Below are 14245 nucleotides of genomic sequence, written 5' to 3' on the forward strand. Positions count from 1 at the left end.
ATTTTAGTCTAAAGGAAATCTGTTTAGATTAATCACATTTGATCACTTATTTGATTTCGCTGGTTTTTCCCTGTTGAATTTAACCCGCATTTCTCGTTGGTGAAGAGCAGTTACCTTCTAAAAGCTGGTATTATTTTAACTACTGTGTGTTAAAATAACAAGTAATGATAAACTTAGCAGGCGTTTTTGTTTTTTTGTCGAAGTCGTGTATTGTGACCCTGTTATTTCATAAGTGCCTGTATATTCTATTAGCATTTACCTTTTTATGAATTATATGAATCGTATATCAGCTTCTTTGAAAATTACATCGTGAAGAGAATTTTGTATTTAATTTAACGTGTTTATCATAAAGTTATTCATCATATAATAAATGTGTTTAGAGTGTGATAGACACAACGCACTCATCGATAATGTTATCCTGTTTAGGTTATATTTTTGATATGAATATTTGTTGCACTTTCCTGGACATGTAAATACCGAGGTGGAGTTTAATGCGTATTTGCTTTAGTTCGGTAATGTAGTTTCAAGAGGTTCATGAAACGTACAGTCGCACGCAAAAATATGCATGTTTAACAAACGCACGATAAATGTTAGCATTAAGCTATGACGCTGTGACTGGAGTGTTAGCTTTCGCGTACATGTAGTGAGTGACGTTCTATTGAGCGACGAGTATAAACGCTTATTTCGAAAGATTGTCGAAATAGCGTCAGCAGCTTTGTGACAGCACTCGGCAAGCTTGTAAGGTTTAAGTATTAAAATAGTTTAATGTGATTTTCACTGGTTATTCATCAAAATAGTATTTCAATTAAAAATGAAAAGCACTACAGCAGTGTAGAAGATGATAATGAAAACTGATAGTTGTTACATACATTCATGGGGGTAGTCAACTACCAGTGCAGTACTAAGTAGTGTAACTGAATGGAAATAGGTATTGCTTACCTCTTAATGTTTTGTTGGTGTGTGCCTGTAGTCTGAATTTGAATGAACAGCCTCTTCTATATTGAAGCACATGTTTCATCCAAACTTTATAGAATGTAAGTTATGTATGTATTTGTGTTGTAAATGGGCCTAGTTTTAATAAAGGCACAGAAATTGCTCATTGAAATGTTTGACATTACAGTGTAGAAATATGAAAACTATTTGAAGGTAGAAAGTAAATTATGTGAAACTGATTGTAGATGTGTTGGCTGAAAGTGTGTAACCCCCCACAAACCTGCTTTTATTTTGAATATAAATCATACAGTATCAAACATATGAACTTGCACACGTGTGTATCTATCTATACATATGTATATATTCATAAAATTTTTAAGCCTTAGACATAATTTTTGAAAATTTTATGGTTATAATTAATCAGAAGTTGGGATTTGCTGCTTTTTAATGCAGTCCTTCCTCATGATTTTGTTTATTCATTTAACTTCATTTAGATATAAGTACTTAATTTCACTATGTATATGTATGTATAAATATATTTGCGATTTATACTTTTTAAACATTTTTTTTACATTTTCACAGATAAACAGTTTAAATCATTTTTATATGCAGCTGCTGGACTAATGATGACTAATAGTCTTCTGTTTTTCATGTGTGTGCACGAATATGCACAAGTTTGCATTTATTACAAGATTATGAATTTTATCTTTCAATTGTTAGTCAGTTATCAGACCTATCAAGAACATATTTGAAATATTGCAAAAGAAATTGACTTGATGTACTATCAGTATTTGCTTTTAAAAAGTATCTCTTTTAATGGTACATATCCAATGCAAGTTAATTTTTTGTGTTATAACACTAAATGGGGATTTTTTTCTAAACAGTAATACAGTAAACCATTTAGGGTAATCAACAATGAATTAAAAACTATTTTATAATTCTAGATTATTTTGGATACAAAAGAAATTTTATGTTTGTATAGCTATTGTTAATGGTATAGTAAAGCTATTACATAAAAGTTTTTGCATCTTAGCATTGTTATCTTTTTAAAATGTTTTTCATTTATTGAGTTACGTCTGTGAAACAGGTAATTTCTAAATTAGTAAAGCAGTTATATCAAATTCATCTGTTTATGAAGCTATTTTCCTTTTAGCACAAAAGTACATAATTTGTATGCATAAGTTGCAAAATATATACCATATAGATGTATAGCTGTATACTATTGTGACATATTTCTTGACAAGCATTAGCAAAAACTTTATTTCACAGAAAAATATTATTTGAGGAAAGTAATTAACTTAGGTTGTGTAAAGTCCAATTGAACTAAGAGTTTTTAATGTGGTAAGCCAGAAATTTGGTACGAAAAGCTGTTGGTGTATTTTTCTTGATTATGTTGAAATACTTATCTGAATATGGGCTGTCATGGCCTAGTGGTTTAGTATACAAGACTTTGAATCCAAATGTCCATGGTTCACATTCTGTTGGCAAAAATTGCCTTATCTACTTTGGGGTCATAGGTGCATTATAAGAGTAATGGTGAAATCTGTTTTTGGTTAGAAAAATAAAGTTGGCAGTAGATGTTGAATATTTGCCTTCTCTTCAGTAAGTGAATTTGAGAGGAGGGACAGCTGGTACAGGGAGCTGTTTAACTTTCAATGTAAACAATCATAAATTGTAAATGTAATACCAAAAACCATTTTACATATAGATTTTAAATTTTATCCAAACACCTCTATAGCATTGTTGCTTTGAAAAATGTGCACATGGTGGGAAAAAAATCTACTGTTAACTTTAATGAGAGTTAACAAATAGTTAATACATGTGATTGACAACTTTTATTTGGGAAAACGTTATTGTACTGTTCAGTTGATTCTAAAAATTCCTGAAACTAAGTACTAATGCCTACTACTAAAACAGTTTTGTCTTTGAATTCTTATTTTCACTTTTTTTAATACTCATTAGTATACATTTAACATGCTTAAATTTTTAAATACTCCTTTTCTGAGCAATGCTTATAGGTGAAAAACCCTTAACATTGTGATTATAAAGACAAGCCAATTTCCATTGGCACTAGTGCATTAGATTCACATGTGATGTATTTGTGATGTCTCATTTACACACTGAGAATGGAGAAAAACAAAGTTCTCCATTATGGGAAATGGAGGTGAATTGGGAAGATCATTATCCCTATTTTAAATCTACATGCATGCAGGATAAAAATTTTACAAAGTTGGGGGTTGCACATTGCATCGTAAGTTTTTCTAATATCACACACACAAACCGAGTTCCATTATAGTATGTTGTGTATTTTTAATCACTTGCATGGACATCATTTTTGAAAGGAAAATATTGTAGGAAATTAACTGTATTTAATTATTTCAATTTAGAATTTACTCTTTTTACCATCTTCACCCATATATTTATGCGTGCTAGAAATCTCCTGTACTATTACAGTGGTGGGAAAAAAAACCCTTTCATGGATGATAAAGGGTTAGCATGTATTGCAAAACATTTATAATTGCATTGTAAATGTGATTTGTAAAATAATTTTATATAATTTTAAAATCATTGAATTTTAAACTTATCACTTTTACTTTTCCGTTTTAAGTGAGAGGACACCCAAAGTACAAATGTTTTCTTTTCGATGTTTTAAGGAAAATATTCTTTAGAGGGATTGGTATTTATGTGTTTGTCATTGGACAAAAAAAACTTAACTGAAATATGTGATGCTGGCATTTTTCAGTCGGCGTTCCTCCCGAGCAAGCAAGCTTCCTGCAGTGAGTTCCAGTAGTGTGGACGGAGGAGCAGGCCGACTACAGGGAGCTCCAGGCAGGAGTGGTATGTCAGGAGCAGACTCGGGACAAGAGGGGACGTCGACTACTTTCAACAATGAAGATGCTGCTAATAGTGTACCTAGTGAGTTTCAGTTTTAAGAAATAGTCTTAACTATAGCAGTTTGCATTGTAATAAACTGAATCACAGGATTTCTGTTTATTTGATGTTAATGTGCATTGATTTTTACTACAACTAGTTTTTTATACTTTTTCAGGTAATATTTAATTTTTCTTTTGGTCACCAGACTCAGTCATTCTAAATATAAGAAGTAATGTAGATGTACTTTTTATTACAGTATTTATATTGATAGAGCTCAAAAATGTTTGTTAAATAGTAATTGAAAGCACTATCACAATTAAAAATTCATTTTAATTTGTTGTCTGTTTATTGTTTTTCAACAAATTTCAGTTTCCAGCATTGATTAAAAGGTAGTAGTTGTGATTGCTCATCATGAAGTTTCTAATTTTGTTGTTGATTTCACTGTTTTTGAAGTTTGCTCATGTTTGTAAGATAAATATCGACTATTTTCATTTTCCATGTTTTAGTTACTTTATGTATTACTTTTGTGTATTTTTGTTATATTAATATTGAATATGCCCTTTTGTTTGTAATCTTTTTCTAAAAAAATTAACTTTAAGTTTCAAAATACATTGATTTTTGTACTTGTTTGATCCTTAAAAAAGAATTTTGTAATTTTACTTGGCAAAGTATTGAGTATTGTATTTTTATATCTATTATTACACTTTCATAAATATTTTTTTGTGAAATAACGTAATACAACACTACCTTATGTAAATGAACACCAAATTATAAACTTTGAGTTACACCACCACTTGGAATTGTTAAAATGAGTGTAATGACATTTTATCATTATTATTCTCACTGTAGTGATGATAGAACTGCCAAAAGCTTACCCAGTATACTTGGAAAGTATTTGTTTGATATTGTTAGTAGTTAACAGATGTTTTCTGCCTTGAATTTTGTACTTTTGTTTAGTCTTATAGTACTTTGAGAACTTCTGTACATTTATTGTTCATTGTATTTAAATATTTTAAATACATTAATTTTTCAGTCATATGGTTGGTATCTAATAATTTACCTTCCCTTCTTTTAGCTTCAAGTGGTGTGAGCAGTTCTATGGCAGCAGCTGCAGATAGTGAATCAGATGATAATGAAATGGGCAGGCTACAGGGTATGTATAAACACACATTATAATGAAATGGATAACCTCTGTTGGAGGTACAAAGAGCTTATCTGATGGTGATGGAAGAGGTATGGTTCAGGATAAGTAGAATCCATCATATCTGAATTGGTAAATGTTAGAGTATCAGAAATGCAAAATATTTGAATCATATATGACTGGGTAGGTATAAGTGCAATAGTGATGGTTGAATGTGTAAGCTTCAGGATCAGTAAAGAATATGTATGAATGATGGAATATGTAGGTATAAATGCAACATTGGTGATGGTTCAATGAGTAAGATTCAGGATTCGTAAATCACTTGTAAATGATGGTGTGAATAACGTACATAGTGGGTTGACACATCTGCAAATAGAATGAATAGGTATGAAAGAGTAAATAAAAAAAACAATATGATGATATTTTATAGTAGAAGGGAAAGTCTAGGATAATTAGAGATGTTGGGTGTCTTATGATAGAGTGGTTAGGCTTCTCAGAAAATTTAGAAACTCAAATGTGTGATTGTAATAGAATGAATAGTATACAGGGTAGGTGAGAGCACTGTTTATGATGATAATAGAGACATAGGTCATGAAAAGTGTGGAAAGTTATATAATTTGGTAAAAAAATGTTACTACTGGAAATTCTTAAACTAGTCCTGGAAAAGCTTTTGAAAATACATAATTTCTTCTACACCCTGGATTTTCCTTGATTAAAAAAAAAAAAAACCAAAAAACTGTACTGTTGTTTTTATCTCAGTTTCACAACGATGATCTCTAGAAAAAGTTACTTTTATCAGGTCATTCCTTAAGTAATATCCAATTTTAGGTTCAGGAAAAGGGAAAATATTTTAAATGCTCTTTGTTATTTAATCAATAATGTATGTACCATTTTTTTAATTACTTCCTGCCAAGGATTTAAAAGCTTCTGAATGCCACTTCTATAAAATTCATGGGGTTTGGAGGAAAAGAATGCAGAGAGGGTAGTTTTGATGTTGTGTTCCAAGATCTTTTCCATCAAGATAGTTCTGCAAACTTCAGAATAGATGATAATCAGATGGGTCAAGGCCTGGAGAGTAAGGAGGATGTGGAAACTTTTCCCAGTCTTTTTCAAGTCTTTGAAGATGTAATCCTTGCTGTATGGGGGCCATGCATTATCCTGTTGTAACATAACACCTTTGCAATTTATCAAAGCAGGCCTCTTTTCTCTTAGTACAACATTCAAGCACTCTAACTGTTGAATAGAAGTCTGATAATCGTTACATTGAGTGGCAGCAACTCAAAATGGATCACACCAACAATATCCCACCAAATGCTTAACAATACTTTCCTAGGTTGGAGGTCCATTTTGGGCTGTGCTTTAGCCAGTTTACCTGCACTGAGCCATTATCTGCAGCATTTAACGTTTTTACAAAATATTCACTTTTCATCTCCAGTCATTAACTTGTCCAAAAAAGGTGGGTTACGTTCACAAGAGTGCATAGAAGTGCAAATATCCACTTTTGCTCTAAGATTGGCTTTTGGCAAATCATGGGGGACCCATTTTCCAAGTTTTTGACACATTTTCAAGCTGTTGCGGATGATGGTGAACTGTTAAGTGGGTTGAATTAAGCTTCTGTGCTAGTTCTTCAACTGTTACAGCACAATCTTCATCAAGTGCAACCAGCAGCAAGTCATCATTAAACTCGACAGGACGACCTGAACGTGGCAGATCACTTAAGCTGTAGTCAGCTGATCTGTACTTCTGAAACCACCTTTGACATTTTCTTTCATTGAGAGAGACTACATCATAAACACGTTGAATGTTTTGTGTAGTTTCTGCTGCACTATTGCCTTTTTTAAACTCGTAAAGCTTTATATGCCTAATGTGCTCATCAGACACATCCATTTTCATAAGGGTTTATTTGATTAATGATCTGAAAAAGTGAAGTTGGGTTAGTTTAGTTAATTTGTTTGAACATTTTAATACATGATTTACTACATATTTTACTTAGTAAAGCCTTTTACAAAGACAGAAATGATGCACTTTCTGTATAACATTTCAGGACGTTACTTAAGGGACGACCTGATGGAATGAGAAATGCACTAATTTGGCAGTGCATAAAAGTAACAGGCTTTGAACTTTGTCTCTCTGCTTCAAGTTAAAGTGCCTCGTGGCTTGTTGGAATGATATTGTTAGTATAAAATAAATAAATCTCAAATCATAAAATTTTTGATAGGGTAAAGACACCAGTTTTTAGAATTCTTGTAACTTCGTCTTCGACATAAACATTTTTGAAGTAATCAGTATTTTTATTCTATCAACATATACTTGATTAGGTTGCCCATCTAACCTGTTTTTAAAAAGCCAGTGTGTGTCACATCACACTTGATTTATAAAAATATTAGATGTCATAAAAGCCATTTATCTAGATAGAATAGTTTGATTATATTCTGCTCATTATGATTTTAGTGATGGAGATACAAAGGGGTTATGAAGGTAAGGGGAGTGAACTTTATACATGATTGTTGGTATAATAAGCCTGAAGTGTGGACCACCAAATACAGCCAAGAGCATAAAACTTATCATGAAAGTTAAAATATTGATTCAGTTTTAAACTTGAATATTTTCTGAATAAGCTATTTTATAATAATCACCATTTTAATAAAAAGTAACACTCTTTAATCAATGAATACTCTAAATTAAGAAATCAACAAATATTTCTCTGGTTTTATACTTTCAGAGCATAGACTTACAACAGTATTAGGTTATGCTTTCGTTACTAAAAACATGGCATAAAAGCCATTGTTGGAATGTAGTGTTATCAAAACATGCTGGCTTTTCTGTGTATTAGAAGTTGATAATTTAACTGATTTTTACAAATAATTATTCTATGAATAAGCCATGGATTCATTTCAGTTTTGATTGGCTTGCAAAGAAATTTACTAATGCTGCACTTTTCCATCTTATTCTTTGTCAAGTTTGATTTCATAAAACTTGCTTATTTCACCAAGTTGAGAGATGAGATTTGTTATGGTATACTACAGAGAGGGGTGGTAGTACTTGCTTCATCCGTTTTTACAGTCTGTGTATGCTAGTTATTTATAAGGTGTATAATGTTAACTGAAATATTTTGAATGAAATTTCATGTTTCATTACTGAATATTTTGTAAATAAGAAGGTAAATACAGTATTGTGATTCATGTTAGTAATATTTTTTGCATTTTTGTCCCTAGGGACGATAATTTTTCCAACCAAATAAATTTAAAAGAATTCTTAAAAAGCAGTTTTATGACTTTGCTTGTTATCATACCCTGTGACAAGTCTCCTTGACAAGAAAATTTGTAGGCTGAACAATAACTTGAAATATAAAGGTTTTATTCACCTATTGGGTTTTCAGTTCTTTGTTTTAATGGATTAAATTGCAGCAGTAAATTGGGAAAAGGTTTTAAATTATAACATGCAAATGTATTGGAAAGTTAAGATATACCCAACATTGTTAGTGAATGCAAAATATCAGAGTGGCCTTGGTAATAACATTTGTGTGCTTGTTTGGCATAATGTTGTCTTGATGTACATTCAGCAGTAAGTCAGGTGTAAGTTGACTTGTCCAGCTGGGAAGTTGATATATGTTCAGTAAATAGTATTTGGGTTTGATTACACTTCAGTGGAATTTTTAAATTGTGCTAACACACAGTATTCAGTATTTGTGAGAAAAATACAGTGCTTTATTACTTGTTATTAAAATGAGATTTGGAAACATTTAATATATGTGCAGGGAGCTGTAAGTGATGAAAAATTTGATAATGATCAATTGAATAATGCACAGAGATTTATAGTTTATTTTAATAGTCTGTTTTGTACTCTTCTTTTCACTTGAATAAGTGTTTTTAAATGGTTGAGTTCATTTATAATATTTGTGTGTATTGTGATACATATTTAGGCCATAGACAATTTTTGTATTTATTAACAAAATGGTGATCATTATTTTTTGCATTTAGTTTAACTAGTAATTGAATTCCATTTAGCTCTCCTGGAAGCTCGAGGTCTCCCACCTCATCTCTTTGGAGCCTTAGGGCCACGTATGCAACATTTGTTACATCGATCAATGGGAAGTAGTGCAAGTAAGAGAGAGTTCTTAGTATTTTCATTTCTTATTTGTATTAGTGTTGTAGAATTAGATGTTACTATGTTGATATATTAAATCAACAAGGGGATAACACAGGGTGGTTCAAATTAGTTTTCCTGTTTTAAGTTTTAATGAAGATTTATAACCATGCTGTTTTCAATATCTTGTAACCCAACTATAAACAGTTTTAGTGACATATCAGTAGGCTTCTACATGTGTACCATTAGTGGCTCTGCTTCTCTGACTGATATTTGATTTCAGGCCATGTTCACTGCAACATTCACAGTTACAGTAGCAATGGCATGTGCTATCCTGGTCTTTAGTTCTGTGATGCTTACTTAGGTCTGCAACACATGGTATCCTTAACATTACCTCCCTAAAGAAAGACAATTAGTGGAGTGATGTCTGGCAAATGTTAGAGGCCATGGAATTATTCCATCCAAACCATTCCATTTTATTGAGCCTTTTCTTGCATGTTTACCATTTTATGGAGCTGCACTACTCACTGGAGTGAAAGGAAACAACGTAGAGCTGGTCTACAAATGTTAACTGCATGGTTGCATTACTCTAGTTAATTATTTCAAAATAGGGAAGATAATTTTTGGCCACCCTGTACATCATGTACTTGACAGTTGAAGTGCTTGTACTAGCCATGGTTGTTACAGAAGATATCCATGTTATTTTTATCACTAACAGGTAGCAAAGCCCACCAGTTACTTCAGGGACTACAAGCTACTGGAGATGAAGGCCAACAACTACAGGCTGTTATGGAGATGTGTCAGTTGTTGGTGATGGGTAATGAGGACACACTGGCTGGCTTTCCTGTAAAACAGGTGGTTCCTGCCCTCATAAATCTCCTGTCAATGGAACACAATTTTGATATGGTAAGTTTCATTATCAATTAGTTTTTACATCAAAATTTATAATAATCATTATCATAATGAGTATCTTGTAGTTAACATCTAAACATGGAATTCATATTCTTTGGATGTTTTTAATATATTTTTGCATGTTAAACTGGCTTATTATGTAGTTAGGCATTCAGTGGTAAGGAATCATGCTCTCTTTGTAACTAATTTTGATCAATATGTTTTCACAGTAAACAGAGAGCATTTGTTTTATTTATGTTTATATCGTAGTTTTAATTCTAGGTAGGTATGGCCAGTTTTGCTATTCTAAATTAAGGTCATGTTGTGAACTACCATTTGAGTGTAAAACTGAAAAAGTGATTGTTCTATTCAGTAATAATTTTCATTACAGGTCTTGTATTGCCTTAAGTAATTATATTGTGTTTTAGATGAATCATGCCTGTCGTGCTCTCACTTATATGATGGAAGCTCTTCCAAGATCTTCTGCTGTTGTGGTTGATGCTGTACCTGTATTTTTAGAAAAGGTATTGTTTCTGAACTTCTGAACATGCAGAATAAGATTAAAAATAAAATAATTTTATGATATCTTCTGATACATTTACAAAATGTTTGTAACATTTGAACTCCTTGCTTTGTGTGGAATCTGAGATGTTGGCAGTGATGACATCATTCTGACTGATTTTTGTCTTGAAAGAACTAGTCTGCTTTACTGGATTCTGAGTCAACTTAAGATTTATGGTGTGATTTATTATGTGAGAAACTCCATGTAAGCTGCAAAGCCTTTTTACTTTAAAAAAATTGAATTTGTTGTAATAAAATCAAGTTGCAAGTCTGACTAGACTGTATGCTTGCACTTCTATTACTTAATTTGGATGATTCAGTTTTTATGAAAAATTTTCTCCTAGTTACTTCAGCAGCATTAATTCTACTTTTATGCCATTTAAAAACATTAGAAACTAGTATTCATCGTACAGAATTCCTAGATATTTACGTTACGAGTAGTCTTTTTAATTTTTTATTTCTCAGCTGCAAGTAATTCAGTGCATGGATGTTGCTGAACAATCTCTTACAGCCCTTGAAATGTTATCTCGCAGACACAGCAAAGCCATTCTTCATGCTGTAAGTACTACAGTTTTTAAGAACATGCATTAATTATAGTACTGCTTTCACTTAATTATATTTTGTATAAAACAAACTACACTTTCCTTTATATTATAGGGGCTTCAAGATGTAATTGTTTGATAGTCATTTTTCTCCACACTTACCAAAGTTAGATAATAGTAATTTAACCAGAATTCTTGATGTGAAAAGGCAGTTATTGTGCTTCATGAGTGTTTTGTTGTTTTTCAGAGAGGAGTTTCTGCTTGCCTTACATACTTGGATTTCTTCTCCATAAATGCTCAGCGAGCTGCCCTCACAATCATGGCCAACTGTTGTCAAAATTTGATGACTGATGAGTTCCACTTCGTGCAGGAATCTCTGCCGATTCTGAGTGCTCGTCTCACCCAGCAAGATAAGAAGTCTGTAGAGAGTGTGTGCTTGGCCTTTTCACGTTTTGTGGACTGCTATCAAAATGATCCTAAGATCTTGATAGAAATAGCTAATCATGGTCTTCTCAGTAACATTCAGCAATTGGTATGTTAGAACAAAATAAGTGTATCCTCTTTGTTTTTATACAAAATATGTATAGCTATATTTTCAGGATTTGAAACTCCAACACAGTTTATAATTTTACACATGTTCCTCAAAATAACTTTCACTATAAAACCCCTTACCTTTTTAAATATCTTAAAATATGAAACCTCTAGTTTAAAACATTAAAATATACTTTTGATTACTGTATTAAATGATTTTTTTTCTTTAATAAAGATGCATGCATTAGTATTAACTTCCAAAATAAAATTTGAGGTTTTGATGACTTGTTAGTGATATCAATTTTCTTAAACTTTCTCAGAGGCCACATAGTTAACTTCACATTCAAATTTATTCAAGTTTATTTTCCCCCATGGTAAAATTTGATTGAAACACCTTAATTTTTCAGCTTAGTTTGCCACTTGCCATACTCAAAGCAAAAAAACTATCACACACTTGCATTTATGAACATTTAATACAAGTCTGTCAGATTGCTGAAACATTCCATCCTTAACCATCTTTTTCCATTTTGACATGCATATAATGTAAGCATTAGCCAATCAGCACCCTTAATCCAGCTTTCCCACAAGGGGGGTATTGGTACCAGTTAAATGCATCAGTTGTTGTAAAAAAAATATATATTTTATTGATAAACCAAATTAGGCAATTGCTATCACCTGGTTATTGCAAGGGTGTTTATGATGGTCGTGAAAGGTGTTTTTTTACAGAAAGTAAATTGTTAAATTTTAATTGAATTGTTTATCATGATAATTAATCTTTAATTATACAAGAAATGTGCTATAAAACAGTATCAGTTTCTCTTTACAGATATTGCATTTGAAACATGCAGTCAAATTAAACTTAAATGTTGATGCTTATAACTATATTTTTTGTTCACCCTCATCTCTATGAAATTAGTTAGAAGTAAAACCTTTGAAAAAATGTAAGTCAACTTCTGGCAGGCTGTGAAAGGCCAATAAAAAAATTATAGAGTGAAAATAAAAAAAACTTAATAAACTTTTGAACCAGAATGGCACTAATTGGTTATGTGCAAGGTACCAAGATTTTGACAATGTTGAACTTGGAAAAAAAAAAAAAAATGCACTTTTGCATGGGTACAGATATTCTCCTGAGACAATATATCATGACCAGCATTCAAAGAGTAAGTTGAAAATTTAAAATGAAAGGAAAATGCAGTGAATTTAGAAAATGATTTTATACTACTTTGAATGAAATTGATACTTGATTCAGCTTACAGAAAAAATAAAATGTTTTTCTTAAATTCTAAATATAGACAAAGATGCTCAAGCTAATATATATTTTTGTTTACATGTAGTATAAATAATTAATCTCCTTAATAAACAATATGTCTGTTATTAAGTGGTATTTTTCACATTGTAAATGCATTTGATATGGAAATATGAAGTTTTCAAAAATTTGTACCAGGTGGCAAATGGGATTAAGTGATCTCTCATTGTTTTGGGAGTCTGGCTTGAAAGATGTTTACTGATTGGTTTAATTTCTGAGTAAAAGCATCCAACAAAAACTGCCTTTTGCCAAAGTTGATATTATTGATATGTTAACTTTAAAATTTAACACCACTAGTAAACTATAAGGTAGAAGAAACCTTGGAACAATTAATTTGCCAGTGTGATATCAGTTTGAAAATTAAACAAGGTTAAACACAATTTTGTAATAGCTTGTGAATTTTTCCATTGTATGTTAATCACATGGAATATTTGTATTGTGCAATATAATGCAGAAAGTTGTGTTCATCACACAAACTTTCTATATTTTTCTTATTTGTATGGTAAATATTACAAGGGAGAGTGTATTCATTATTTGTTTACTTTGTTTTAGTTGATGGTAACTCCTCCAGTCATCAGCTCTGGCACCTTTGTCATGGTATTGAGGATGTTGGCTGTAATGTGCGGCTCATGTCCCGAATTGGCAGTTCAGTTGCTAAAACAAAGTAAGTAAATAGATTACAATGTTGTCTCAGCATCGATTATTGTATCCTGTTTGTAGAGTTGTAACATAACCAAATATCTTTATGTAGTTACTCTCTAATGTTTAGTGTTGTGAAATTCTCCCTCTTTCTTTACAGTGCATAGTAAGATATCAGTGTTACTACTTGTCTTAGTAGCTCAGTGGAATTTTTAGTATATTTATGGAAAACTTCATAACACTTTTTTGTGAAGTTATTTACAAAATATATTAAATTATTACAATGTAAATGAACACCACAAACCACTTCCATGTATTTGCTTGAAATAAACATCTACTTATATTATGTTTCAGTAGTTTAGTCAAGTATGTTATCATTAATGCAAAAAAGTAACACCTTTAAACAACCAAGAATGGCTTTAAATAATAAGTTAATTTGATTTTTTTATTATTATTTTGTATATTTTCTAAGAAGTTATGGATGTTTAGCTAAAGATGTTGCTAGACTAACGTTTTAGTTGAAAATTATCAAAGGACATATACAGCAAGAAAGTCAATACTAGGTTTCCACTTGTCTGTGGTTGGAAGCAGCAGTAATACTCAAATGAGCATTTTCATACTGCAGTATAAACTAATACTGGTTAAAGCATTACCAAAGAACATGTATACAAACTATCTTACTATGCTATGTTTGCATGTGATTCAGTCAGTCAGTAATGGTTGATTTGCAATGTGGCTAGC

At 31.5% G+C, this 14245-nt stretch overlaps 1 protein-coding gene across 7 annotated transcripts in view; it reads left to right on the forward strand.

Moving 5' to 3' along the window:
* The window catches only part of LOC143238753 (E3 ubiquitin-protein ligase TRIP12-like), a 90475-nt gene that overhangs the window by 24516 nt on the left and 51714 nt on the right, over positions 1-14245 (forward strand). For 3 of the 7 annotated variants that reach the window (XM_076479264.1, XM_076479263.1, XM_076479265.1), the window contains 8 exons: positions 3677-3849; positions 4883-4960; positions 8956-9051; positions 9753-9940; positions 10354-10449; positions 10952-11044; positions 11276-11560; positions 13418-13529. In XM_076479264.1, the coding sequence (XP_076335379.1) occupies positions 3774-3849; positions 4883-4960; positions 8956-9051; positions 9753-9940; positions 10354-10449; positions 10952-11044; positions 11276-11560; positions 13418-13529 (1024 nt within the window). In that variant the 5' untranslated portion in view covers positions 3677-3773. Of the gene's footprint in view, positions 1-716; positions 739-906; positions 1035-3676; positions 3850-4882; positions 4961-8955; positions 9052-9752; positions 9941-10353; positions 10450-10951; positions 11045-11275; positions 11561-13417; positions 13530-14245 lie in introns of those variants that run through there. The other 4 variants (XM_076479268.1, XM_076479267.1, XM_076479266.1 and 1 more) reach the window with 3 other exon arrangements.

Source organism: Tachypleus tridentatus, chromosome 13, assembly GCF_004210375.1.
Source record: "Tachypleus tridentatus isolate NWPU-2018 chromosome 13, ASM421037v1, whole genome shotgun sequence".
Lineage (NCBI taxonomy): Eukaryota > Metazoa > Arthropoda > Merostomata > Xiphosura > Limulidae > Tachypleus > Tachypleus tridentatus.